Raw genomic sequence first — 27,656 nt, 5'->3', positions numbered from 1 at the left:
TGAGGATATCACTTATGAACTACTTTCATTTGCCTGTAAAAATAGTTTTTTAGATAATAAGAAAAAAACCCTGAATCTGGTTTTGGTATGACATAATTGAAAGTGATAAATCTTGAGCATAAAAGTCTAAACACTGTTGATGGAATTATTAAATTTAATATTAAGAGAGACACCAGAGATTGAGTTTCTAGCACAATTGCTTTGTTTTAGTGATGAGATTAAAAAAGTTGTGGCTTGCTCATGCTGGCATATAATCTGATGAGCATATAATCTGATAATAAACAGAGTTCAGATATTTGGGATAATAAAGTAGCCCAGAAATCATTAAGATGCATTCCACAGTGATACAAATGTAGCCTAGTATGACTGAAAAATGTAATGAAGTACCAACCGGAACATTTTTGAGTAACAGTGAAGCTGCTGAGTTTTGGAGTCAGAATGCTTGGGTTCGAAGCTCAACTCTAGCACCTGCAACCTCTGTGACCTTGAGAAGTCAATTTACTGAACCTCTGTAAATCTCAGTATCCTCCTCTGTAAAAATGAGAAAAATAATAATACTTGACAGTTTTCAAAAATAGGTCCTTAGAAGCTCATGGCAGGCCAGGGATAAGATACGGGGCAAGGGATCGGATATGGGGCAGGGATAGAATATGGGACAGGGATAGGATACAGGGCAAGTAGACAGAGTGGGCAACACTTAGGTCAGAAAACTACCTTTTGATGTTTTTGATATTTCAGCATCTTTGCAAAGGTATACTCTACATAGGCCACGTGGTCCAATGGAGAAAGCTGTGCCTTTTTGCACAGCCCATAAACCACCACAAAGATAAGATATAAGAGTGATAGATAACTTGAACTATTCAGATGCGCAGAAGTCTTGTTCAACTGGAAATACAACAATTGAAAAGCTCTTGACTTACTTGCTGACAATTTTATATCATAGGGAAAACGTGTTAATTCTCCAAGTTTCAGGACTGGCTGGCTCACTGCAGAGCAATTAACCTCCCTGGTGGACAATGACACAGCCCTACATATTTCCACAGATTTCCGAATGTGGAAAGACCAATCCCAGTTGAGAACCATGACTAGAGGAACTAAGGGACTGCTCTGAATTTAATCTTACCAACAGGAGAATGGATAGGTAATGAAGGCACATGGAGAACTTTGGGAGAAAATTGAAGATTCTGGTGTCTCGGAAAAGGAAAGCAAGACATATAAGACATACTAGACAAAACCTCTCCAAACTGTGTCCCTAGGAATTTCTGTACAAAACAAACAGCCTGTGGTCAAAAAGGTTTAGGAAACACTACACAGTTAATCAGTCATCTTTAGAGTTACAATGCCTACTATTACCATGATAAGGGTCAGAGAAGTCTTATAACAAGAAACCAAGTGTCAAATATTTCAAAAGGGAAGACTCTTCTCCATAGACCTGTGCTCTCTTCTTCTGACTCATCTCCCATTTCTACTGTAACATTTTTCTCTTAACAGCAATTTAAAAAGATAAAAAGTTAAAATTAAAATTAATTAATTAATTAATTAAAAGAGCTTCTCTGGACAGGCTTTAAAATACAGACATACCTCAGAGATATTGTGGGTTCGGTTCCAGACCACCACGACAATAATGTGAATATCACAATAAGGTGAGTCACACAAATTTTTTGGTTTCCTAGTGCATATAAAATTTTACTTACACTATAATATAATCTATTAAGTGCAATAGCATTATATCTAAAAACCAATGTATGTACTTTAATTTAAAAATACCTTATTGATAAAAAATGCTGATCATCATCTGAACCTTCAGTGGGATATAATCTTCTAAAAACCAATGTATGTACTTTAATTTAAAAATACCTTATTGATAAAAAATGCTGATCATCATCTGAACCTTCAGTGGGATATAATCTTCTAAAAACCAATGTACGTACTTTAATTTAAAAATACCTTATTGCTAAAAAAAACCCAATGTATGTACTTTAATTTAAAAATACCTTATTGCTAAAAAATGCTGATCATCAACTGAACCTTCAGTGGAATATAATCTTTTTGGTGGAAGAGGATCTTGACTCAATGTTGATGGCTGCCAGCTAGTCATGGTGGTGATTGCTGAAGTTAGGATGGCTGTGGCAATTTCTTAAAATAAGAGAACAATGACATTTGTTGCATCAATTGACCCTTCCTTTCATGAATGGTTTTTCTGGAGCATGCAATGCTATTTGATAGCATCTTACCCACAGTAGAACTTCCTTCACAATTGGAGCCAATCCTCTCTAACTCTGAACAAACTCAAAGTCAACCATGAGGGTTGGAATCAACTTCTTTCAAACTCCTGTTACTGTTGGTATTTTGACCGCTTCCCATGAATCATCAATGTTCATAATGACATCCATTCTATATGCAATAGTTTGCATCTGTTAAGCCCAAACTCCCAGTCCATCCCTCCCCTACCCATCCTCCCCCTTGGCAACCACAAGTCTGTTCTCTATGTCTTTGAGTCTGTTTCTGTTTCTTAAATAATAAGACTTGAAAGTCAAAATTACTGCTTGATCCATGGGCTGCAGAACGGATGTTGTGTTAGCAGGCACAAAACAACATTAATCTCACTGTATATCTCCATCAGGGTCCTTGGATTACCAGGTGCATTGTCTATGAACAGTAATATTTTGAAAGGAATCTTTTTTTCCTAATCAATAGATCTCAAAAGTGGGCTTAAAATATCCAGTAAGCTATGTCATAAACAGATGTACTATCAATCCAGGCTTTGTTGTTCCATTTATAGAGCACTGGCAGAGAAGATTTAGCATAATTCTTATGGGCCTAGGATTTTTGGTAAACAAGCATTGGCTTCAACTTACTGTCACCAGCTGCATTAGCCCCTAACAGGAAAGTCAGTCTGTCCTATGAAGCTTTGAATCCAGGCACTGACTTCTCCTCTCTAGCTATGAAAATGTCCAGATGGCAACTTCTTTCAATATAGGCTGTTTCAATCTACATTGAAATGTAAGACTGTTTCATTTACATTGAAAATCTGTTGTTTAGTGTAACCAACTTTATTAATTATTTTAGCTAGGTCTTCCGGATAACTTGCTGCAGCTTCTACATCAGCACTTGCTGCTTCCCTTTGCACTTCAAAAAAATTTTTTTTAATTAATTAATTTACTTATTTGGTTGCACTGGGTCTTAGTTACAACAACCAGCCTTCTGGTTTCTGGCAAACTCTTAGTTGCAACATGCATGTGGGATCGAACCTGGGCCCCCTGCATTGGGAGCACAGAGTCTTATCCACTTCACCACCAGGGAAGTCCCCTGCTTTTATGTTATGGAGGTGGCTTCTTTCCTTAAATCTAATGAACCAACCTCTGCAAGCTCAAACTTTTCCTCTGCAGCTTCCTCACCTCTCTCAGCATTCATAGAATTGAAGAGAGTTAGGACCTTTCTCTGGATTAGGCTTTGGTTTAAGGGAATGTTTTAGCTGGTTTGATCTTCTATCCAGACCACTGAAACTTTCTGTATATCAGCAATAAGGCTGGTTCACTTTCTTATTATTCATTTGTTCACTGGAAAGTAGCACTTTTAGTTTCCTACTTTTCCTTTGCATTCACAGCTTGGCTAACTGCTGCAAGAAGCCCAGCTATCTGCCTGTCTCAGCTTTCAACTTGCTCTCCTAACTAAGCTTAATTTCTAGCTTTTGATTTAAAGTGACTCTTCCTTTCACTTGAACCATTAGGGGCCATTTGTAGAGTTATTAATCAGCCTAATTTCAATATTGTTGCATCTGAGGGAATAGGGAGGCCGAAGGAGAGGGAGAGAGAAGTGGGACAGCTTGTTGGTGGAGCAGTCAGACCACACACAAAATTTATCAGTTAAGTTCACTGTCCTATATGGGTGTGGTTTGTGGCACCCCAAAACAATGACAATAGTAACATCAAATATCACTGATGACAGATCACCATAATACATATAATAATAGTGAAAAAGTTTGAAATATTGTGAGAATTACCAAAATGTGACACATAAAAATGAAGTGAGCAAATGCTGTTGGAAAATTCCCACCAATAGACTTGCTCGACACAGGGTGGCCACTAACCTTTAATTTGTCAAAAACCCAATATTTGCAAAGTGCAATTAAAGTGAACCACAATAAAATGAGGTAGGTCTGTATTTAAGAAAAAAATATAAAATAATTCTAGCATCAGAGAAGATGTCATTAAATAGTAAAGAGTAATTCCAACTCTTCCACTAATGTTTTTATATGTGAAAGAAATGGGCAGTACTTTAAGGTTCTCTCCTCTGATTCTTCAACCAATCAGAAATTCCTTTGAATGTCCACACCTGGTTAATTTCTTCTCTGAATGAACACTATAGCTACTGTAAGCTTTCATCACTCTCTTCCATCACCCTCCTTCTCTTTTAACACTTTCACAGAAAAATAGGTGTGAATTCACTAAATTTTCCCTTCTGCTCCCCCCTAACTTTACTCCACCTCTTTATTGTCTTTTCTCTGAAAGTCACACCCTTACAATAATAATAATAGCTATAACAACTACCTTTTGTTGAGTGCCTACTTATTCTAAGGGATCTCCATAATTATTTTCTAATTCTTAGAACAATTCCAAAGGATAGAAATTATCTGAATTTTATAAATGAGTAAACTAAAATTCAAAGAGTTTATGTAACTTGTTCCAGTGACAGGGCCAGTGAATGAAGACTCTAAATTCCTGATCCCATCCTGTGCCTTTCCTACATTTTTATTATGTTCTCCCACACAACTCCCTCCTCTCAGGCTACAACCATGCTCAAGCCTCTCCTGTAAATAAAACAAACAGGACTTCCCTGGTGGTGCAGTCGTTAAGAATCTGCCTGCCAATGCAGGGGACACGGGTTCAAGCCCTGGTCCGGGAAGATCCCACATGCTGCGGAGCAACTAAGCCTGTGCGCCACAATTACTCAGCCTGCTTTCTAGAGCCCGCGAGCCACAACTACTGAGCCTGCATGCTGCAACTACTAAAGCCCGCATGCCTAGAGCCTGTGCTCCGCAACAAGAGAAGCCACGACAATGAGAAGCCCGCGCACTGCAACGAAGAGTAGTCCCTGCTCACCACAATGAGAGAAAGCCCTCATGCAGCAACGAAGACCCAATGCAGCCAAAAATAAATAAATTTATAAAACAAAACAAAAAAATTCCCTCAACACTTCATCATTCTCTAGCAATGACTTTAATTATCTTCTTCTTTTTAAAAATTCTTATTTTATTGAAGTATAGTTGATTTACAATGTTGTGTTAATTTCTGCTGTACAGCAAAGTGATTCAGTTATACATACATACATATACATTCTTTTTCACATTGTTTTCCATTATGGTTTACCGGAGGATATTGAATATAGTTCATGTGCTATAGAGTAATATCTTCTTCTTTCTATAATCAATGTATCTTTTAAATATATCCTCTCTTCTTCATGCCAATTGCAGCATCCTTGATCAGGTACTGCCATGTGCTCCTGCCTGTTCCCTTTTCAGTTCACCTTGTACTTTACAGGTGGAATAATTCCTCTAAAGTGCAGGGTTTTTGTTTGTTTGTTTTGGCTGTGCCGGGTCTTAGTTGCAGCATGCTGGATCTTTAGTTGCTGCATACGGACTTCTTAGTTGCAGCAAGTGGACTCTTAGTTGAGGCATGCATGCAGGATCTAGCTCCCTGACCAGGGAGAAAACCCTGGCCCCCTGCACTGGAAGCACAGAGTCTTACTCACTGGACCACCAAGGAAGTCCTTAAAGTGCAGTTTTGATCACGTTGGCCCCCTCAAGTCCCTCTTCTCAAGAAAGGACTCCTATTTGTACTTTGTTCCTAAAGCTGTACATGCGTGTGTTACAATGACCAACACTGAGCTATATTCATTATTAATTTATTCATTCAACAAACAACCACTCATTGCCAATTATGTGTAAGCATAATGGTTTGTCTTGGCTCAAGTCTCTTATTATATGTTACCTGGACTATCTATTCTATCCATTCTAGCTGGAAGAACTTTGAAAATTAAGGTGCAAAACTGATTATGGTATGCCCTGCCCAGAAAACGTTTAAATTCCTTCACCTGGCATCCAAAACCCTTGGTTATCTTGCTGGTCCCTACCCCTCTCCAGCCATATGAAGCTACATCCAGTTCCTTGGATGTGCCAATATCCTTTCATGATTATGGGTCTTTATAAATATTGTTATGCTGGAATTCTCTTCCCCCTTTTTCACCAGATGAGCTAACTGCTATAGGTTCTATATATCTCAGATCAATCTTTTCCTCTTCTGGCAAGATTTATCTGAAGTTACTATCTCCAGAGTTGCTTTCCCTCCCACAGATGTGAGTTCCATACAGTCCTTATTGTTTTTATTTGAAACTGCTTGTTTAAATGTCTTTTGCTAGGTTATATGTTCCTGGAAGGGAGGCAGCAGTATCTTCGTGTCACCAGCACCTAGCTTTGTAGTTGGCGTACAGAAAACACTCAATAAATATTTGTTAAATGACTGAATAAATGTTAGGCAATCGAGGGAATAGCAAGACTTCACTCTTCTCCTCAAGAAGTCTAAAAAGTAAGCAGTGGAAACAGATCAGTATTGTCATACTATTTACTGTGCTGTGTAGTTGCTTTAAATGAAGCTAACTTCTTTATAAAATAAAATTTTTCCCAGGTGAATTATTAACCAGTGTATTATAAGAAATCTATAGAGGCTTCCCTGGTGGCGCAGTGGTTGAGAGTCCGCCTGCCGATGCAGGGGGCACAGGTTCGTGCCCCAGTCCGGGAAGATCCCACATGCCACGGAGCGGCTAGGCCCATGAGCCATGGCCGCTGAGCCTGCGCATCCGGAGCCTGTGCTCCACAACGGGAGAGGCCACAACAGTGAGAGGCCCGCGTACCGCAAAAAAAAAAAAAAAAGAAATCTATAGATATATACATAAACCTCTTGATGCCTATTGGAGTGGTTTTTCTGAAGTACAAATCGGACCATAGAAAGAAATGAATATGAAAATGGAGGGGTAGTTGTTAAGAAGGGAAAATGGCAGAGTAGGAAAAGCAAGTTAGCAGGTTAAACTGTTCTTCCTATGGTTGCAGTTCAAGAAAAGGAGGAGAAAAACATAATAGTTGCTGCTGCTCCTAAGTCTTCTATATTCAGATTTTTACTCATGAACAAGAATTACTTTGTCTTCTACATGACTACCTTATCTAATCATCAAAAAACCAAATTATTGGGCTTCCCTGGTGGCGCAGTGGTTGAGAGCCCGCCTGCCGATGCAGGGGACGTGGGTTCGTGCCCCGGTCCAGGGGGATCCCACATGCCGCGGAGCGGCTAGGCCCACGAGCTATGGCCGCTGAGCCTGCGCGTCCGGAGCCTGTGCCCCGCAACGGGAGAGGCCACAACAGTGAGAGGCCCGCATACCGCAAAAAAAAAAAAAAAAAAACCAAATTATTCAAGCTTCAAGATGATTGGATAAATATATCCAATTATACATTATACTTAGGCACTGCTGAGCTCCTAGCATAATAGTTTTTATTAGAAACAGGCCTGAAAGTCATGTTCTCTCATTTATAATTTCATGGTTATTTATTTAAAAGTCCTTCAATCTTTACAAAAAATGTTCAACACTAGATACATCCTTTGAGATATTTCTTCCATAAGCAGAAATTACAAGTCCATTTATTTGTCTCTTGCTAAATTTTCACTTATTAACAGAGCCTCAAGCAAAAGTTTTGAGTCACAACCATTAGGATGAATAATATCACCATCTAGTCATTCATTGAATATTATTTATTGAATGCCAGCTGTGTCAAGCACTGTGATGCTGGTTACATTCATAGATACAGTAACAAACAAGACACACACATTTTCAAATAAAAGAATTGGTCTTCACTTGTAGCAAAGACAGAGTAAACTGCTACCTGACTTCCTCTCTCAACACAGACAACTAAAAAACTGAACAAAATATGATTTTTAAAAAACTATTATCAGACAACAGGCAATGCAGAACTATTTTATCTTAGAGAAGGAAACAAACAAGGTGAGCTGTATTGTCATCCCAACAGGAAAACTGGAGTAACTTTCTGGACCAGAGAGAGAGGGATCTCAAGCAGAACATGTTGGCCCAATGCAGGGGGCCCAGGTTCGACTCCTGGTCAGGGAACTAGATCCCACTTGCTGCAACCAAGGATTCGCCTGCTGCAACTAAGAGTTAGCATGCTGCAACTAAAGATCTCACATGCTGCAACTAAAGAGCCCACATGCTGCTACGAAGATCCCACCTGCCACAACTAAGACCTGGGACGGCCAAATAAATATTTTTTTTTTTTTTTTTCAAAAAAGGACATGATGGCCTCATTTAGCTGAGAAGACAGATATCAGAGTTCAGAGGATTGAGGTAAAATGTCAGAGAGGGAAATTATCTAGGGAAAAGCTCTAGGAATCTGTATAAGGCATTTCCTTGTGTCTTTGGATGAAAACTAAGCTACAAGTGCATAAGTGAAATTCCACAAGCCTGGGAAAAGAACAACTACTGGGTAGCTGAAAGCTGAACAATTCCCAGAGCTCACCCAAGGCTGGGAGACATATGAGTTAGAACCACAGGGTAAGACCTCAGACTTCTGGGACATTCAATAGTGACTCTGTAAGTGCAGCATCTCAGTAGTAGGCTAAACCAGCCACAAAGTAAAGGATACTTTATGACCAACCTAACAAAGCTTAAAAACAAGCCTTTAAAGGGGCAAGCTGATAGAGGTAATTTCACCACTTCCACAATAAACTTCAACATTCTTTAAAGGAAACAAAATCCAGACACTCAGCCACATCAAAGTCCACAATACTCAGAATCCAAGCCAACACCTCTAGACAGGCAGAGAAGATAATTGTACAAGGAATTGGAAGGACAATAGTTACTACAATAACTGTTTAAAATAACTTTTTTACTATAGATTTCCTGGAAGCCAGAGAAAATAAAAATCAATATAAAAGCGCCCTGTAGCTCTTCATATCAGTTGAAATGAAACGTGTATTTCTTTCAATAGAAAAGCTTTATTCTAGGCATGAATTCTGGGAGGTATTTATCCTATAGATTGTTTCATGTGAGCTACTAAGTATCACATTAAAAGTATACAGCTTCAGAACATAAGATTTTGAGAATTTTAAACTTTCATTTTAAGTTTAAAATAGTTATTATTAGTTTCATAGTCGACTCCTAATTTCTCCACAGCTCCTTAGGGAGATGTCCTAGAAATCTGTGGCAAGATATGGTAAGAATCAATGTGCTACAACAGCAGTTGTAATAATAACAAAACAAAAACTACAGTAACATGTACATCCATGTATTTAAAAAATCAACTCTTCAGGGGCTTCCCTGGTGGTGCAGTGGTTAAGAATCCACCTGCCAACACAGGGGACACAGGTTTGAGCCCTGGTCTGGGAAGATCCCACATGCCACAGAGCAGCTAAGCCTGTGCACCACAACATCTGAGCCTGTGCTCTACAGCCTGTGAGCCACAACTACTGAGCCCACGTGCCACAGCTACTGAAGCCTGCGTGCTTAGTCTGTGCTCCACAACAAGAGAAGCCATGACAATGAGGAGCTCAAGCACCACAACGAAGAGCAGCCCCTGCTCACCGCAACTAGAGAAAGCTTGCGCACAGCAGCAAAGACCCAGTGCAGCCAAAAATAAAAACAAACAAATTAATTAATTAATTTTTAAAAAATCAACTCTTCAATCTCCCCCTCCCCTCTTCCTGTGCATCATTTTCCCTTCTCTTCCAAATTTCAGAGAACTTCCATATGAACATTTTATAATAAACATTGAAGGACATAATTTAATTAAAATATCTGGTATCTGAAAAGTTTTTGATTACTTGTGTTGAAAGAATTTTAAAAATTAAACTGAGTAGGATCTTGGAAATCTGTTGACCTGAATGAGATTTCTTGACCTCCACTTCTGAGTCCCATTCATATGCCTCTCCCAAGCCAAATGGTGACATGGGGCTTATGGGAAGCTAGAAGTAAGACAGGAGTCAACATCAGCCCCAGGTGGGAAGTCCTGGTCCTCCAGACCTCCCTGTCCTGTGATAGGGAAAGTATGGAGAGATTGGGGACCATGGAGGAAGTAAGGCCTCACAGTTACCCAAAAAGCTGGGTTTACCTCTTGGTGGGTGTTGAGCCAAAATGAGACAGGGCAGGGGGAGGGGCAGGGCACAACCTTTAAAAGAATGACACAGCTATTGAGGAGACAACAAAAACTAATTAGAACCAACTAGCCCCAAGATGGTGGAAGATTTGACTTCCCATAGACCTTGAGCCTCATTGTAATACTCAGCATGGCAAATGACACACCCAAAGGCACCATGACTGTTCCAAGGCTGACCATAAAAAGTCAAAACTTTGGTGGTGGCCCAATTCCTGGAAATCTCCACTTGTTAGCCTGTGAAATTACCCTGCCCCATACTCTGGGGTGATTCACACCTTCTGAGACAGTCCCCATTCTGCCTATGGAATGTGTATCTTTCTAAATAGACTTGCTTTCACTTTACTATGGCACACTCTTGGATTCTTTCCTGCGTGAAACCAAGGACCCAAACTTGGCAGCCCACCCCAGGGACTAACCCGAGACCTGGGATGTGACCATGTTCTCACTTCCCCATTCTCCTGCAACAAAAAGATACAACCAAGGCAAAAAGCAGGAGAAGGAAGGATTTATTACTTGCAGCAAGTAAGGAGAACATGGGAATCTTTCCTAAAACAGTCTCCCCAAACAGCAAAAGTGGGGAAGTTTTAAAAGTGGGGTACACACATATTTGTGAAGGGGCTTGAGCAGAGAAGAATTCAGCATGGAATTGGGGCAAAGGTTGACAGAGTCCTATCTTTAGTTGATTAAAGTCAGGAGGGTCAACATCATTCTTCCATCCTACACCTGGGTGAGGGCCTCAGGTCCTGCAGAACTCAAAGAAACATATCAGATTGTTACATATATCCCTTCAGGAAGAACTAGGACTATTTTATCACTGAACTATTGTTTGTTTGTTTTTTTGAATTTTTACTTTATTTTATTTTATTATTTTTGGCTGTGTTGGGTCTTCATTGCTGCGCGTGGGCTTTCTCTAGTTGCAGCGAGCCGGGGCTACTCTTCGTTGTGGTGCGTGGGCTTCTTATTGTAGTGGCCTCTCTTGTTGTGGAGCACGGGCTCTAGGCGTGTGGGCTTCAGTAGTTGTGGCACAGTGGCTCAGTAGTTGTGGCTCGTGGACTCTAGAGTGCAGGCTCAGTAGTTGTGGTACACGGGGTTAGTTGCTTTGTGGCATGTAGGATCTTCCTGGACCAGGGCTTGAAACCCTCTCCCCTGCGTTGGCAGGAGGATTCTTAACCACTGTGTCACCAGGGAAGCCCTGAACTACTGTTTCTTTTTTAAAAAAATTAATTAATTAATTTTGGGCTGTGTTGGGTCTTCGTTTCTGTGCGAGGGCTGTCTCTAGTTGTGGCAAGCAGGGGCCACTCTTCATCGCGGTGCACGTGCCTCTCACTATCGCAGCCTCTCTTGTTGCAGAGCACAGGCTCCAGACGCGCAGGCTCAGTAGTTGTGGCTCATGGGCCTAGTTGCTCTGCGACATGTGGGATCCTCCCAGACCAGGGCTCAAACCTGTGTCCCCTGCATTAGCAGGCAGATTCTCAACCACTGCGCCACCAGGGACCCCGATAAAGTTAATTTTACATAATGAAAATTAATTTAAATAGCCACATGTGGCTAGCAGCTATTGTATTGGAGAGTACAATTTTAGAATTGTCAGTGAAACCATGTTCCACAATTATTTAAAACTTCAGAATTTAAAATCAATCCTGGTTACAAATTTGGTCTTGCTATTGATTATCTGAGTGAAATTAAGCAAGTTATTTTATTGAGCCAAGCCTTAGGTTTTGTTTTCAGCAGAAAAGTAGAAATAATAATCCGCATTTTGTATAGGATAGTGCTACTACTCAAAGTGTGGTCTTCGTGTCAGTGTCCATCAGAAGTCTCTTTGCTGCAGGTTAGAAATGAAGAGTGAGTGACTTCCCTGGTGGTCCAGTGGGTAAGAATCCATGCTCCCAATGCAGGGGGCCCAGGTTCGATCCCTGGTCTGGGAACTAGATCCCACATTCATGCCACAACTAAGAGTCCGCATGCAGGTTTCTAAGAGTCCGCAGGCTGCAACTAAGAAGCCCACATGCCGCAACAAAGATTCCTCGTGCTGTAACTAAGACCCAGTGCAGCCAAAATAAATATAAATAAATAAATCATTTTTTTAAAAAATGAAGAGTGAGCAATAGAAAATTTTATAAAAATTTGACAGAGTAATTTTGTATCTTTTGACTATAATAAAATTTTTATGACATTTAAATTTTTCTAGCTATTTGTTTTTGTTGTATTTTACAAAATATTAGTCTGCAACAGACTGTGAATAAAACAAAGCTGGTACTTTATCACAGGTGGCTTGAGAGAAACTGTCAGAGATTCACTGCAAAGATGGGAGTAAAGGTTGTAGAATGGTACCTGTCATGTAGCAAGTAATTGATGAATGGTTATTAGTATGAATGTCAGTCTTGTAATTTCTCAGTCTCTAAGGTAATAAAAACAATTTCTCTCCTTTGGACTGCTCAGAATAGAATCCCATTGGTTTATTCTGTGTCTGGCTAACTATGTCCAGGCCTATAAGTCTTTATTTCTTTGAACAGCCGTAAGGTACAACAGAGTCACTATGAGTTAATAGCAATATATTCATTCTAATGATTGATTGTGCTTTTGATTGAAAAATGTGTAAAAAAATATATGTAAGGAATAAAGTTTGTTACTCCAAGTGTTTAATGAAAATTTGTATTTGGGTGAGTAAAAAGAGTATTGCAATTGAAGTGAAGCACAGAGGAGTTTTAGAGCAGTGAAAACAGTCTGTGTGGTACTATATTGATGCCATGCATTTGTCCAAACCCGTAGAATGTACAGCACCAAGAGTGAATCCTGGGGAAAGCGGGGGTGGGGAGGATGGGGGAGGTGTGGGGTGGTGGTGGGATGAACTGGGAGACTGGGACTGACATATATACACTAATATGTATAAAATAGATAACTAATATGAACCTGCTGTTTAAAAAATAAATAAAGTAAAATAAACTTCAAAATAAAATAAAATGGTAAAAGCAGCTGTACTTACTCAAATCTTATTTGACTGGTAATCATCTTGAGGGTTTAAAAAAAATTTTTTTTTTTAAAAGAGTGAATCATAATGTAAAACATGGGCTTTGAGTGAGTATGACGTGTCAATGCAAGTTCACTAATCGTAACAAATGCACACCCCTGGTGAGGGATTTTGATAATGCCGTGCATGTATAGGGCAGGAGGTAAATGGGATATCTCTGCATCTTCCTCTTAATTTTGTGGTGGCTTTGCTGCATTTGGAATTTATATGGTTATTTGGTAATATTGTTTAAGAACTACTAGGTCTTCATGAAATCCTGTGTATTGCATAAGAATATAATTTATGCTATGATTTTTTTAAAAGACAGATTTATTACTAGGAACCACAAAGACCAATCATCATTAATTTTTTACTGTGTTTTATTTGATAAATGTGTGCAGCTGTTATACTGAAAAGACTGTGACAGTTTAAAATATCATAGCAAATAAACAATATTAAAATTTTTTTGTCCACACTTGTATACTGTGTATGCAAAATGCCTTAATTACTAATAAGCCAATGTGTTATGATACCAATAAAAATATTATTGTAATTGTATAAATGAAACATACCCAATCAAAAGGTTTTAATTGCAAAATGGTCACTCAGAGAACATGTGTGCTGGATAAAATGCTTGAAGAAAGAATCTTGGAAAATAAGGAGTTGCTGAAGTAACATAAATTAGACAATTAAAAAAATAGGTGTAGGGCTTCCCTGGTGGCGCAGTGATTAAGAATCCACCTGCCAATGCAGGGGACACGGGTTCAAGCCCTGGTCCAGGAAGATCCCACAGGCAGTGGAGGAACTAAGCCTGTGCACAGCAACTACTGAGCCTGTGCTCTAGAGTCCATGAGCCACAACTACTGAACCCACATGCCACAACTACTGAAGCCCATGCGCCTAGAGCCCGTGCTCCACAACAAGAGAAGCCACCACAATGAGAAGCCTGCGCACCTCAACAAAGAGTAGCCCCTGCTAGCCACAACTAGAGAAAGCTCACGCGCAGCAACGAAGACGCAACACAGCCAAAAATAAATAAATAAAATAAATAAATTTTAAAAAATAGTGTAGCAAAAGAACACAAATGTTGAATAGCCATGGCATTGAGCAAATTGAAATTGCATTCAAAAGGAAATAATATTTTTACAATGAACAATAGAGCATCGAAGGAAACAAGAGCATATATCTAGGACTCGTTGAAAATTCAGGAACACAGAGTAATAGTAAATGCCTGTAGTACGAAAGAGCATTTGGAAAAGTTGGTGTTTTAAAAATTAGATGGTGTTTAAAAATTAGAGACTGATCTAAATGAAGCTGTACATATGTTATAATGTCTTCTTTAAAATTAATCTGGATGAGTTTCTTTTTCTCCTTCCACTTTCCTTCCTCTTCTTTTCTTCTCTGTCGTCCTCCTCCACCTCCAGTTCCTCCTCCTTTTAAAATTTATCTATGGTTATTTAAAAACAAATTAGAAAAGCTTTAAGAACTAAGAATAATCGTCCTATATTGTGTGTGTATGCACACACATGCAGAAGGGTAGTTTAAAAAGTCTAACAAATATTTCAATTGGTAGATCACATCCATTAGTAATATCCCTAATCCTTACTTCCTGAGATGAAACATTAAAAATATTTTGCTTTTATTTTATGTGTTAACTGTATATAGACACTACAGTGAGGAGCCTCCCCCAGAAGAAAAATAACGGTTACAAGTAAGCAGACTTATTTGAAAGTAAAAATTTGAAATGATCACATAGTGAATTTGAGTAGAGATGTACAAAGTCATCTAAAAAAACATAATGGCTTCCTGGGTCATACTTGACAATGACCACACAGAATGTTTTAATATATCTAAAGAAAAAAGTGACAAGTAGATGTATATGAGATAAGGGGATAGGGGTGTCAGTCATCCAGGAATTCAAAGAAAAAGGAATCACAGAGGCACAAGTTGGCACTGGCCATCCGAGCACGGTGTGCTGGTGAGGCGTGGGCTGGTGCTCCTCAGGTCTTGTAAATCTCCATCTGCCTCACAGACAGAAATTTCACTCCTGTGGAACAGGGCACATCAGGCTCACAAAACACAATGCCGTTAAACATTAGAATCAAATAACTGGCTCCTCTTATTCTGATTCCATGCTCACCAAGCAGCATTCTGCTTATTTGGCTTTGTATGCAGTTTGTCTACAGGGGGATGTGCTAATGAGTAATTCTAGTCCACTTGGTCATTAATTTTAGATTGAAATTCACATATATCAGTCTTTTATCCTTGGCTATGTTAAGTTCATCCCTGGAAAATAAACTCACTCTCAAGAAGCTGACAAAGTTAGATTTCTTCGCGTGTCATACTGGGGACCAGCTCATGGACTATGGTGAATCCATCACAGCAAGTTCCACTATAGAAAGCTCTTGACTGTCAGCCAACATTCTCCAAATGGTAGCTCTTTGCATTCCCTGGGCCAAATGTTCATAACAGTCAGGGAACCATGGTAGGTTACATTTTCGCAATAGGGGGTCCTCAATAATTATATGATCGCTTGACTTATTTTTCTTCTCTTGATATTGCCTCAAAATGATCCAGATGATATTATTTTAGAAATTGCAGAAGTAGAATGTGAGGATAAGACTTAACTGAGAGCTGAAATTATAAAGTTTGAGAAGTGGAAATAAATAAAGAGAGTGCATTTGGAGTAAAGATGGCATCCTCTTGATACCTGTCTCACATACTGTTTTTCCCTGTGCCAACTGCTCCAGCCTCAATGCTTTCCCAATATCCACCTTTATTTTTCTATTAATGAGAATGGGGAAATCCTGAGGAGCAAAGACTCTATGAAGGATCTTAAAATCAGAATTGAAGGAAGAGTGCTGGTAAAATTTATAGTGGTATCAAGAAAACAAATAACAGGAGAGAGAAAACTCAAGAAGGCAAATCTGCATAGTAAAGGAAAGCTGTATTATTTCATTAAGGTAATAATTTATTGATTTTTTTACATATGGGGTTAGGAACTGTTAGTAAATCACAATTTTAGTTAGTACATGGACTTTAAAGGAAATGAAGGAAAAAGGCAGATTGAGCAGAAAACATAGGCAGCAACAAAATTTGTATTAGATTCAATAAATGCAAGTGGTGAGTATCGATACCTAATACCTGCTGTATAATAAAATAATACCTACTATATTCATCAAATTTGAATGCAGAAATATAAAAAGCAATTTTCAGAAACATCACCTATGCTTAAGTGTTGTTTGTAGAAGTTGATGAGTGCTTAGGATGTGCTAATCCTAAACGGCAAAAGAAGACCTAGTTTAGGTGACAGTTGATATTGAAACCAAACTTTGCAATATGAATGACAGAAGAGAACTTTATTCCAGGTAATGATTTCAATCTTCACACTATGAAGTGGTAAGATTTTATGATTCCGTCTAAACACTGATTATAAATTAGGATTCATATTCAAAGTAAAATTATAGCATGCCTTAAGAATATTAAATAAACCAGCTCATCATTCATTTATTAATTCTTACCACAAATATTTATTGAGGACCCATTAATGGGGCAGGGGCTATGGATATTAGGGTAAATACAACATAGTCTCTACTTTTAGTGTTTATGTTCTAATGGTATACCGATACAGAGAAGTAATTCAGCAGTTACACTATTGTGCAAATAGATGGTAAGTAATGGTGAAAGTACTCAGTGCTCTGGAAGTCCATAGAATGACCTAACCCAGACATGGATAAGGTGCCAGAGAAGTTTTCCTGAAGATACTGACAATTAATTTGAGACTTAATGGCAAGAAGAGGAGGGTGGGGCTGAGTTCTTGAGAGAGGAAATAGTGTGGACAAAGGCTTGGACATCTTTTGAGAAAAATTGTTCAGCATGACCAGACTGTTGTGTACAAGCTGGGCATGGTACAATTAGAGAGGTAAACAGGATCAGTGAACCCATGAAAGTGTTTGTAATCCATGTTCTGTTCTTTGGACTTCATCTAGAGGGTTGTTATGCTTTTAAAAATAGTTATTATAAATATTTGAGACACACAAAACAGCATAGGAATATAAAAAAATCTATTTGTGCCACTAAGCTTAAGAAATGAAACATAAATCCCCTTAGAGAAAACTCCAAAAAGCAAAACTTAAAAAAAACATACTTAATAGGGCTTCCCTCATGGCACAGTGGTTAAGAATCCGCCTGTCAATGCAGAGGACTTGGGCTCGAGCCCTGGTCCGGGAAGATCCCACATGCCGCAGAGCAACTAAGCCTGTGCGCCACAAATACTGAGCCTGTGCTCTAAAGCCCGCGAGCCACAACTACTGAGCCCGCGCGCTTAAGAGAAGCCACCTCAGTGAGAAGCCTGCGCACCGCAAAGAAGAGTAGCCCCCGCTCACCGCAAGCAGAGAAAGCCCTCGCGCAGCAACGAAGACCCAACGCAGCCAGAAATAAATAAATAAAATAAATAAATTTAATAAATAAATAAATTAAATTAAAAAAAACATACTTAATACAAGCATATATATTTTGGAATTTCCTTCTCTATCCCTAACTGATGACATTTCCCCGTTCATATTCCATAGAAATCACTCTCTTGAATTTGGTGTTACTATTCCTGTACATTTGGTTTTGTACTTTAACTACATATGTAACTCTAAATAATACAAACAAATGGTTGAGAGGTTAGTAAGATAAAATACAAGTTGACCAGTTAAGTTTGAATTTCAGATTAAAAAAATATTTTTTTAGTATAAGTATGTCCCACATATTGAATGAATATTTGTAATACTTGCAATATTGTCCCATGCAATATGTGGGACATACTTATACTAAAAAAATATTTTTTTATCTGAAGTCCAAATTTAACTGGGTGTCTTGTAATTTTTTTCGATAAATCTGGCAATCCAAGTGGTGAGAGGATGTGGAGTTCTGTGTATGTGTGCATGCAGGAGTGGGAACTGGGAGCCAGAGACAACAGAGTTTGTGGACAGTTTCAAGTGCCAGTGGCCTGAAGCCAAGTTGGCCAGTGTAAAGTTGAGAGAAATAGTTCAATTTTAGAGCTGTATGGGAGATAGAAAAGTCAAGATTTAGTGACTGGTTGACTGTGTGAGTAAAGGAGAGGGAGGAGTTGAGAATAATAAAAGTGATGTACAGGTCTGGCTAGTGGGATTGCTGACAGAGATAAGTTCTATTTTGAACATGTTGAATTAGATGTTCTCTTGAGGAATATTTAGTCTAATCAATACAGCAGGTAATTGGATGTATCTTGGGGCAATTAAGTAATTTAGAATAAAGCAGAACTAGGAAGCCATGGACACTAGTACACTCACCCTGATCCATCTGCTCCATTTAATTTCTTACATATATACCTATCGTGTCTTAACCTCTTCTTTTACTAAAATTCCTATTCATATCTTTGTATCTCTTGCTCCAAGCCTCTGTTGGTGATCTAAAAATAATCTCATTTACATATGTTGCAATTTATCTTTTCCTTTTTAATTCATATTGACTTGCCCTCTCATTAAGGTCCTGGCATATTTCCTCCCCCACCAAAGAAAAAAAAGTCTGTGTGTTTTATCTTTCTCAGAGGAATTGCTTCCTTCAGGAACTTCCACAGCTATTGGCTCTGGTTTCCTTGGCAACCCCTGCCTCTCTTATTCTTTCTGATTACTTAAGAGAAATCTGACTAAATCACTAATAATCACTGATCATAAATAGTAGAAGGAGTTAAAAGTGCTCAGCATACCTTCTGAGAAAAGGAGTAGGCAAATTTGGAGGAAATAAAAATATGGAGACCTAAGGAGATGGATGTAAAACGTGTGAAGGTATTGATTTACAAAGTTTGTTATTTTCATTTGTCAGTGCACTGTTTGGAGTGTTGTCAGGGTTGATGAAGACAATACCTCATTAGCTAGGCAGCTGTATCATCTATCCAGGCAAAATTCTCCTAGGCCCATCTCAACAAATATGGAGTGTAGGAAATCATATTCTAGATTATTGTGAAAGTATGAAATACAAACCTTGAGAGAAGGAGAATAAAGGATGTAGACTAAACTTGCTCTAATGTTTACATTAGAAACATATTGGTATACAACATAAAGAGGATTGCATAAGATTAGTAACTACCAATCTTCTATTAATTAATTAATTAGGCTGCGTTGGGTCTTTGTTGCTGCACGCAGGCTTTCTCTAGTTGTGAGAGCGGGGGCTATTCTTGTTGCGGTGCGCGGGCTTCTCATTGCGGTGGCTTCTCTTGTTGCGGAGCGAGGGCTCTAGGCCTGCTGGCTTTACTAGCTGCAGCACGTGGGCTCAGCAGTTGCGGTGCATGAGCTCTAGGGCATGTGGGCTTCAGTAGTTGTGGCATGTGGGCTCATTATTTGTGATTGCATTGGCAGGCGGACTCCCAACCACTGCGCCACCAGGGAAGCCCGGCAGGCGGATTCTTAACCTTTGCATCACCAGGGAAGTCCATAACTACCAATCTTAGTCTGTTGAAGCATTTATAAATTATAACAGTGGGATTTTATGATTTTATACACTGCATTCAATATTTCATATTGTGATACTACTGCTTTTGTTAAATAAAGACACCAGGATGGGGATCAGGTGTTTGTCTAAAGCTAATACAGGTACATACATTTCCCCTAAAATTCAGAAATATTCATTCTTAGAACCATGCTTAATCCTCCAGTTATTGTTGGGTGACAGTGAACAGTAAGGCATCTAACAAAATTTTCATTACAAAAAGTTGGGACTCCACTTGTCAGAAAGTACTTCCTCCTGCTATTGAAGGCAAATTGATCATTATTTGGATTCTTAGCCATACCAAGAGGGAAATTAAGAAGTGCTAGTCTGTAAGACCAGAGTAAATATAGTATATTGAAAAGTTGCTATATAGTTGAGTTGTTGGATTGAATTCTATCTCTGTAACATTTGAATAAAATGTAAATATGTTATTTGGTGGTGAAGTTATCCACTCATTACTTATTGATATAATTGATAACCAACATATTTCATCATATTTAGTCTTGACACTGTGATAACAGGCCAGTTCTTCCCCCACCACCCCTCACAAGGAAAATCCCACTTTAAGTCATTGGATGTAGTTCTTTTCATGGCTGCTCTTGCGTTTGTCTCCCCGTCGTCTTTTCCACCTCATTCTCATTATGAAATAGTTTTGCAGTTTGGAGTGCTTGGCCCTACCCCACCCTGCTCAGAGATGAGTTGTGATTGGGCAAACCTGATAAGGGTAATCTCTTCTGCCACAGGGATTTGTTCAGGTAGCCCAGGCCTGAGCCAATCAACACTCTCCCAGACGCAGAGATTGGACAGGATCACCTTATGAATGTCGAGCAGCAGACTTGTGGGGTCTTGGGCCCTCCTTCTGGACCTGAAGGAGAAAGCTCCAGGCCCCTGTTACTGCTGGCAGCCATCTTGTATCCTTGAGAGAAGTTGGCCTTCGGAGAATGTTCCGAACAGGGAGAAGGTGCTCTGAGTCACAGAGAAACTGACATGCGGTTTGGAGGGTCCCCTCTTGAAGACGTATCTCTGTACCGTTCTGTATGTAAGTCAATAAATCCCTTTAATATAAGACCGTTTCAGTTGAATTTACTGTTATTTGTTAAAAAAAAAAATCCAAAGTGATATATATTTACTCTTGGGCCTCACTTAAGAATCCAAGAAACTAGTAGTCAGCTGAAGTATAGTCAGATTGGGATTATTTAGTAAGTTTACTTAACGTCTCATCACTTAGTTTACAGTTCTCTTGGTACATTTTAGATACTTTGGGGTTTTATGTTATGGGTGATCGATTCAACAACTGTTTATTATTAATATTAAGCGTTCACTATTTCACTCTGTAAGGCACTGTGCATACAACAGGGATAAACATAGTTTCAGTACTGAGAAATCTCAAAGAACTAGTTGAAGAAGTGGACAATAATATCAAAGAGGCATGCAAAAGTTAAAATCAGAAAAGGCAAATCAGAAAGATTTGGGAAAGAAAGGGAAATCAGAAGAAGGCAAAGAAGGGACACATATTCAGAATGGTGGGGTGTTGGAGAGGAGACAAGGAGAGGAAGGGCAGGTGTCATTAGAGACTCCTAAGAAGGGGTTACTAAACTTCTGTTTTTGTGCCACGGACCTCTTTGGCAGTATGGTGAAGTCTAGGAACCCATTTTCAGAACAAGGTTTTTAAGTGTGTAAAATATTTTGGATTATGAAGGAAATTTAGAGTATTGAAATAGCTATCAAAATACTTGAAAAAACAAATTTGTGATATAGCAGTATATGTGCTTCTTTATTAACTCATAGAAAAACAAGATTTATCAGTGAGCATAATTATTAACATAATTTTGAGGTAGTGATGAATTTAAATGATATTTTGAGTTATCTGCAGCAACTGTAATGTGATATGAAAATATCTGTGGTTTCTTTTGGTTGCAGAGGCACAGGTACCTCTAATATTATTGTGGTTTGTGGTCTACATTCATAATAGAAGGATGTGCTAAATTTTATTTAGTGGTTTCATTCAATGTAATTTCCTGGACCCCTGAATTCTATGCCAAGTTAAAAAAAAAAACCCTGTGTGAAGAAGAGATAAAATTTGAACTAACTCTTGATAGATTGAATGAGGTATCTAGATAAGTGAAATAGAAATGAATTCAGGATGTATGGAATCACATGTACAAAGGCATGGTGGCATGAGAGCAGATAAGGGACTGTCAGCAGATTGCTTTGGTTAGAGTGAAGAATGAATCTGGCATTGTGTGAGGAGGTTAAGCTGGAAAGATTGGCAAAATCTCATATCCTTGGGGTTTTGGTTGGTTGTACATTACAGTATTAAATGTGATTCTGTCTTTAATGTGTTTGGAATCCTTTGCAGACTCTCTACTACCTAGCATATATAGCCCAAGTTTCATACAGTTGCTCCTGTAATCAAGTCCCAGCTTTCCTTTCTAGTCTCATTTACCACCACTTTTCCTGCCACATACCATGCTCTGATAATTCTCAACTATCATGCTATATTTATACATACTATTCTTCTTATCTTTATTCATCAGTTGGATGATCACTTCCTGTGCCTCAGTTGCCTCATCTGTAAAATAGGGACAGAAAGTACCTCATAGAATTGTTGTGGGGATTAAATCAAATAGTTATTGAAACTTGCTTGGAACAGTGCCTAACATGTGGTAAGCTCTCAATAAATTATAGCTATTATTATTATTGTAACTTTTATTCTTACCTATAATATCTTTTCCCCCTTGCCCAATTGGCCAACTCCTATACATTCTTTAAAACCCAGTCTGGACATTACCTCCTCCAGAAAGATTTTCTGATCACCCAACTTTCATTTCCTCCAGATAGAATTAATAACCTCCTCTTCTGTAGTGTATCAGGATCTCATATAATTTCAATTCTTGTATTTTCCACAATGTACTATAAACATATTTCTATATCATTTTTCCCTATTATACTGTGGAGCTCCTAAAAGTAAGGGCTGAATATTATTTTTGATGTTTGTAGTGTTTGATTTTACTGAGGGGATGCTTAGGAGTTTCCACATCTGTCCATGGGTGGCAGCCACTAATAAGGTACTTGTAAATTCTAAATCCAGTGGTAACACAGATATAATGGTAGACAATTTGGTATAAGTTTTTTTTAAAATTTTTTTTTTATTAATAGGATTCTGGCCACTCTTCCTGTACACATCCCTTATATATTGGTGTTTTCAAGGTTTTGTTCTAGACTGGACCTTAATTTGTCACTCTACACAATCTTCCTTGGGGAACTCAATGACTTCTGTGGCATCAATTACTGTGTAATGAAAACTTCTGAATCTTAACCCAGATTTCTGTTTCCTAAGGTTCATTTCCAAATACCAAAATATTTGCCATCTAACTCCTTATGGTGAGTAACACGAACATTCAATTCAATATGCCAAAACTGAACTCAGTTTTTTCTAAACTCTTAAACCTTCTCCAGCCTAACTCTTACTAACTTGGTTTATACTCTCATAATCTCTCACCTCCTGAATCGCATACTTTTTCTAAAAATTAATTTATTATTTTTTCTGATTAATAAAAAGGAATACTTTCTCTTTGTAAAAAGAAATTCAAGCAATGAAGGGAATATGTGATTTAGCAATCTTATCTTCCAGAGTGAACTACTGTTCCCCCTGTGTGACGTATATTCTACCAGACTTTTACGTGCATATTTTTACACACATTTTTATTTGATTTATGCAGGAGTCTCTCCGTTTCCTTGTCTCTATAGTAGCCCCCTTGTAATCTATTCTGGATACATACTTTTCTAAGGTATGGGTGACTTTTCTAAAAGGCAAATCGCATCATGCTATTCCCGTTTTGATTTTGTTCTTTTTTGCTTTGTGTGTGTGTGTGTGTGTTTACTATTCTCCTGTTTAACATCCCTAAAAGGCTATCCATTTCTTGTAGGATAATGTCTAAACTTTTGAGATAACTTACAAAATCCTACACGATCTGGCCCCTTCCTATTTCTCTAGCCCTGGAGTTACAATTGACTGTGCTACATTCCACCTTTGATGCATTGGGAAGTTTTTCCAACTGTCAAATGAAGATTGAAAATACTACTTATCACAAGGAAATAGCATATAAAGTGCTGAGCCTACCACCTGTTTCAGAGGCTATTGTGGAAGAAGAAAATGTTTTTGTACATAGGTGTCCAGTCCCTCTTGCTTTCTGAGTAGGAGGACCCTTTGAGGTGCAGATTGCCCATGCAATGCTTGAACAGAATTTGAACACCTCCCCACCCCCAGCCCCCGGCCTCCCCCCTCCCAGACACACACACAAGAAAGAAAAGGAAGAAGGGAAGAATGACATTAATTTGAATAGATTTGAAAGGCGATGGAAGGTGAAACCTGAGTAGCAGGGAAGGATGAAGAGAGGACAGTTCCCACAGGAGTTTTTATTTGGAGGGGTGGTGTTATGGAGGTAGTGATAAAGTTGGTTTAAGAAAGAGTTTTGAGAGAAGCAGGTGTCAGAGTAAATGGGACTTAGGAGAGATAAACAGGTTAATATCTTTCGGACATTGCTAACTCCTCTGCCCTCCAGTTCCCAACAGCTTTAGTTATTTTGTCAAGGTCAGATTTATGTTCTTCAGAATTTGACGCTAGGTCGAGGCTGGCCATGAACTAGTCCAGCGATATTCCGGTTGCACAATTATTGTTTGCCATCCTTCAGGGTCCACTCCCCATGCTTTAACTCTGACGCCTGCCCGAAATTCATTCATCCGACAATATTTGAATGACCTCCCCTCTCCCAGTCTGCTGAATAGCCTGTTATCCAGGGTCAGTCCCTAAACTTCGGTGGTGGCTTTTCTGACACTCCAACACTAAAATTTGCCTCCCCCCACCCTTTTTTTTTTTCGTGCAACCCAGCACTCCGCATCCACTTCATTCGCAGTTACATTTTGTACTCAATTGCTTGACTATCTTTCCTCCTCTAACGAGCACCTTGTAGCCAGGAGTGGTGTTTTATAAATCTACTAGCAGAGTGTACGGCACGAAGTAGATGCTTAGCGAAAGTTTATTGAATGAGTGTCCTGTGCATTTCAGTGACATCATATCCTGTGTGCCTTGGCGTCAGTCAGCACTCCTGAGGGAGGCCCAGAGGTCGCAGGGTTTGTCATTGTTTATAACGTGCATCGAATATCTCAAACGCAGGCTAAGGTTTCAGACGGCCCACAAGAAGCGCGGACATCAGGACGCTGGATCCCGGTCTTTTAGTTCAGAGACTGCAGCTTGGGGCGGGAACCCACTGCCTGGGAAGCGCCGGCATTCTGCAACCCTGGGAACAGAACCTGCGAGGGAGGGAGCAGGCAGCTCACTTATCGCGGTGTTTCCTCCCTCCTCCTTCCCAGGGGAGTTCTCGCGAGAGAAGCCAGGGGAAGATGGCCGTCCCCTGTTTTTCGGTGTGAAGCAGTGGCGGCGGCTGCGGCGGTGGAGACGGGGATTCTGGTGTCGTGGGCACCTGAACTCTAGCTCCCCCCAGCGAGCGCGCGTCCCTTCGTGCCTAGGCGAGAGCCGGCTCTTCTTCCTCCGGGAGATGCGTTTGTCCCGGGCTCGGGGGCGCTCTGGGAGTTCATGCTGCGCTGGAGTATCCTGGCCACCGCTCTAATCGCCTTGTGCGGCCGCAGCGCAAGCTTCGTCGCCAGGGGTGAACCTCCTGGATCCCCTCTCTGCCCCTGGCGGCGATGACCGGGGAGAAGATCCGCTCATTGCGGAGGGACCACAAGCCCAGCAAAGAAGAGGGGGACCTGCTGGAGCCCGGGGATGAGGAAGCGGCGGCTGCCCTCGGCGGCACCTTTACCGGAGGCAGGATTGGCACAGGCAGCAGCAGCAAGGGCGGTAGAGCCTGTCATAAGATCTTCAGTAACCATCACCACCGGCTACAGCTGAAGACAGCTCCGGCCTCCTCCAATCCCCCCGGCGCCCCGGCCCTGCCGCTGCACAATTCCTCCGTGACTACCACCTCCCAGTCCCCGGCTCTTTTAGCGGGCACCAACCCCGTTGCTGTCGTCGCAGGTGGAGGCAGTTGCCCCGCACACTACCCGGTGCACGAGTGCGTCTTCAAGGGGGATGTGAGGAGACTGTCCTCTCTCATCCGCACGCACAATATCGGGCAGAAAGATAATCACGGTGAGGAGTGCTCGCCCCTGTCCACCTCTCCTTCCCAGAGCCTAGGTTGTGTCTCCCCAGGCCTCTGAAATCCTAACAGACCCTTCTTTCCTCTCTTTTGCCCACCATTCCAAGCCAAATGCCCGTAAATCTTGTAATAGCATGCCAGTGGTTTCGGGATTGGTTCTTGTGGGTGCGAAGGAATGTTTCTTCCTTGGCTACTTCAAACTCTTAGAAGCTGTTTGGTTTATGTTTGAGACAGGGCTTCAGTGTGTTGATTCTTGACCATAAGAAATTTTAGATTGCCTCTCATCCACCCTGGTTATCATCCATTGTTTATTGAACTGTATCTTTTCTTCTTCAACCCCCCTACCCCCTTGGGATCTTGAATTTTGAACATATAAATTACCCAACTCCCTTCATTGCCCAGGTACAAATCCCAACCTGACTGCAACTGGTTGTGATTTCTACGTGTCATCAGGTTGTCTGTTTCTTTTCTTTCTTTTTTCTTCTACTTTTAGGAAGCTTAGTTTGGTACAAAGTGTTTACACTTTGCAAATGCTTTGATTTCTGAAAGCCACAGTACAAATTTGTTGGCATTTGATACCTGGAGCATGTAAAGTGACTTCTGAGTGGCTAAGATTTTGTTGAAGTAGAGCTTAGAGTTTTTTGCTTGTTTTAGATAGATAATTGCTAATAGTAATGTTTTATCTTGATGATCTGTGACTAAAAATAGTACTATGATTTTTCATAGTAACCTCATCATATCCTACATGACAACATATAGTGTCATTTGTTATTCAAGGACTGTATTTCTACTTTTTGCTTTAATTTATTAGCTGAATTTTTTTCTGTTTCTTCTAAAAACATAATGTGACTGAGTTGACATTTAAGCCACAGTAAATTAATGAAAACTATAGTCAACACTGATATTTTCAACATTTGATAGGCCGTTTTAAACTGGGTAGTTGGCAAATATTTTTAATAGCTCAGCTTTTAACTGAACGTGAGTATTGTATACATTCAGTTAGAACACACTCAACTCTGCTCAAAATAGTGCAACACATTAATGAAATACTTGCCTGTGGAATAACCTCCCTTAATTCTGTTGGACTCTAGGCTTCTTATGTACAATTAGGGCAAAAATTGACATTAAAAGAAAAAAGTAAGATTTCTGTTGGTTGTATAATTCTCTAACAACTGCATTTGTATTCTGAATTTACAATATTGTAAGAATTACTACCTCTCATTTATCAAAAATCAAATCCTCCAGAGTGTTCCTAAAAGCTGCACCCAGTTTTTCATTCCTACATTTAATTTACTTAATTACTTTACTGTTGTTGCAACGACATAATATTGTTCGTTCATGGTAATTATTTTCTAACCCTTTGGGAAACAGTTTTTAGTGGGAGATCTGTTGTAGCTTCGGGTTGTTTAGTTATTAGGACATTTTTCAGATTTGGTCTTCATAGTAGCTATATATATATATAGTTTATCTTATGGCCATTGCCTTTAAATTGTAGAGTTCCATTACATTGAAATGTACCTGAAAATAGATAAAACTTTTGTTTTTGAGAGTTGATTCCCTTTGAAAGAAGAAAGAGGTGACTATGACTGACAAAGTATGATAGTATAGTATGTTAGAACTGATTTTCTTGACTGATCACAGAAGGTACTGAATTGCAGGATTATTGGGCTTGCATATGTCATCTAGCATTTACGAGTTGGTTTGTTAAAGTACAAATTCTGTTCAAAGTAATTAGAATCCTGAATATCCTTGAACTCTTCCTTAG

At 39.5% G+C, this 27,656-nt stretch overlaps 1 protein-coding gene across 1 annotated transcript in view; it reads left to right on the top strand.

Moving 5' to 3' along the window:
- Window positions 1-25,100: 25,100 nt before the first annotated feature.
- ANKRD13C (ankyrin repeat domain 13C) overlaps window positions 25,101-27,656 on the top strand; it is an 80,055-nt gene continuing 77,499 nt past the window's right edge. The window contains exon 1 of the mRNA XM_024734622.1: window positions 25,101-25,884. Within this exon, the coding sequence (XP_024590390.1) occupies window positions 25,440-25,884 (445 nt within the window). The 5' untranslated portion in view covers window positions 25,101-25,439. The remainder of the gene's footprint in view (window positions 25,885-27,656) is intronic.

The sequence above is a fragment of the Neophocaena asiaeorientalis genome, unplaced genomic scaffold (assembly GCF_003031525.2).
Source record: "Neophocaena asiaeorientalis asiaeorientalis breed wild unplaced genomic scaffold, Neophocaena_asiaeorientalis_V1.1 scaffold15, whole genome shotgun sequence".
NCBI classification, from domain to species: domain Eukaryota; kingdom Metazoa; phylum Chordata; class Mammalia; order Artiodactyla; family Phocoenidae; genus Neophocaena; species Neophocaena asiaeorientalis.
This window is presented reverse-complemented; position numbering and strand designations above follow the sequence as displayed.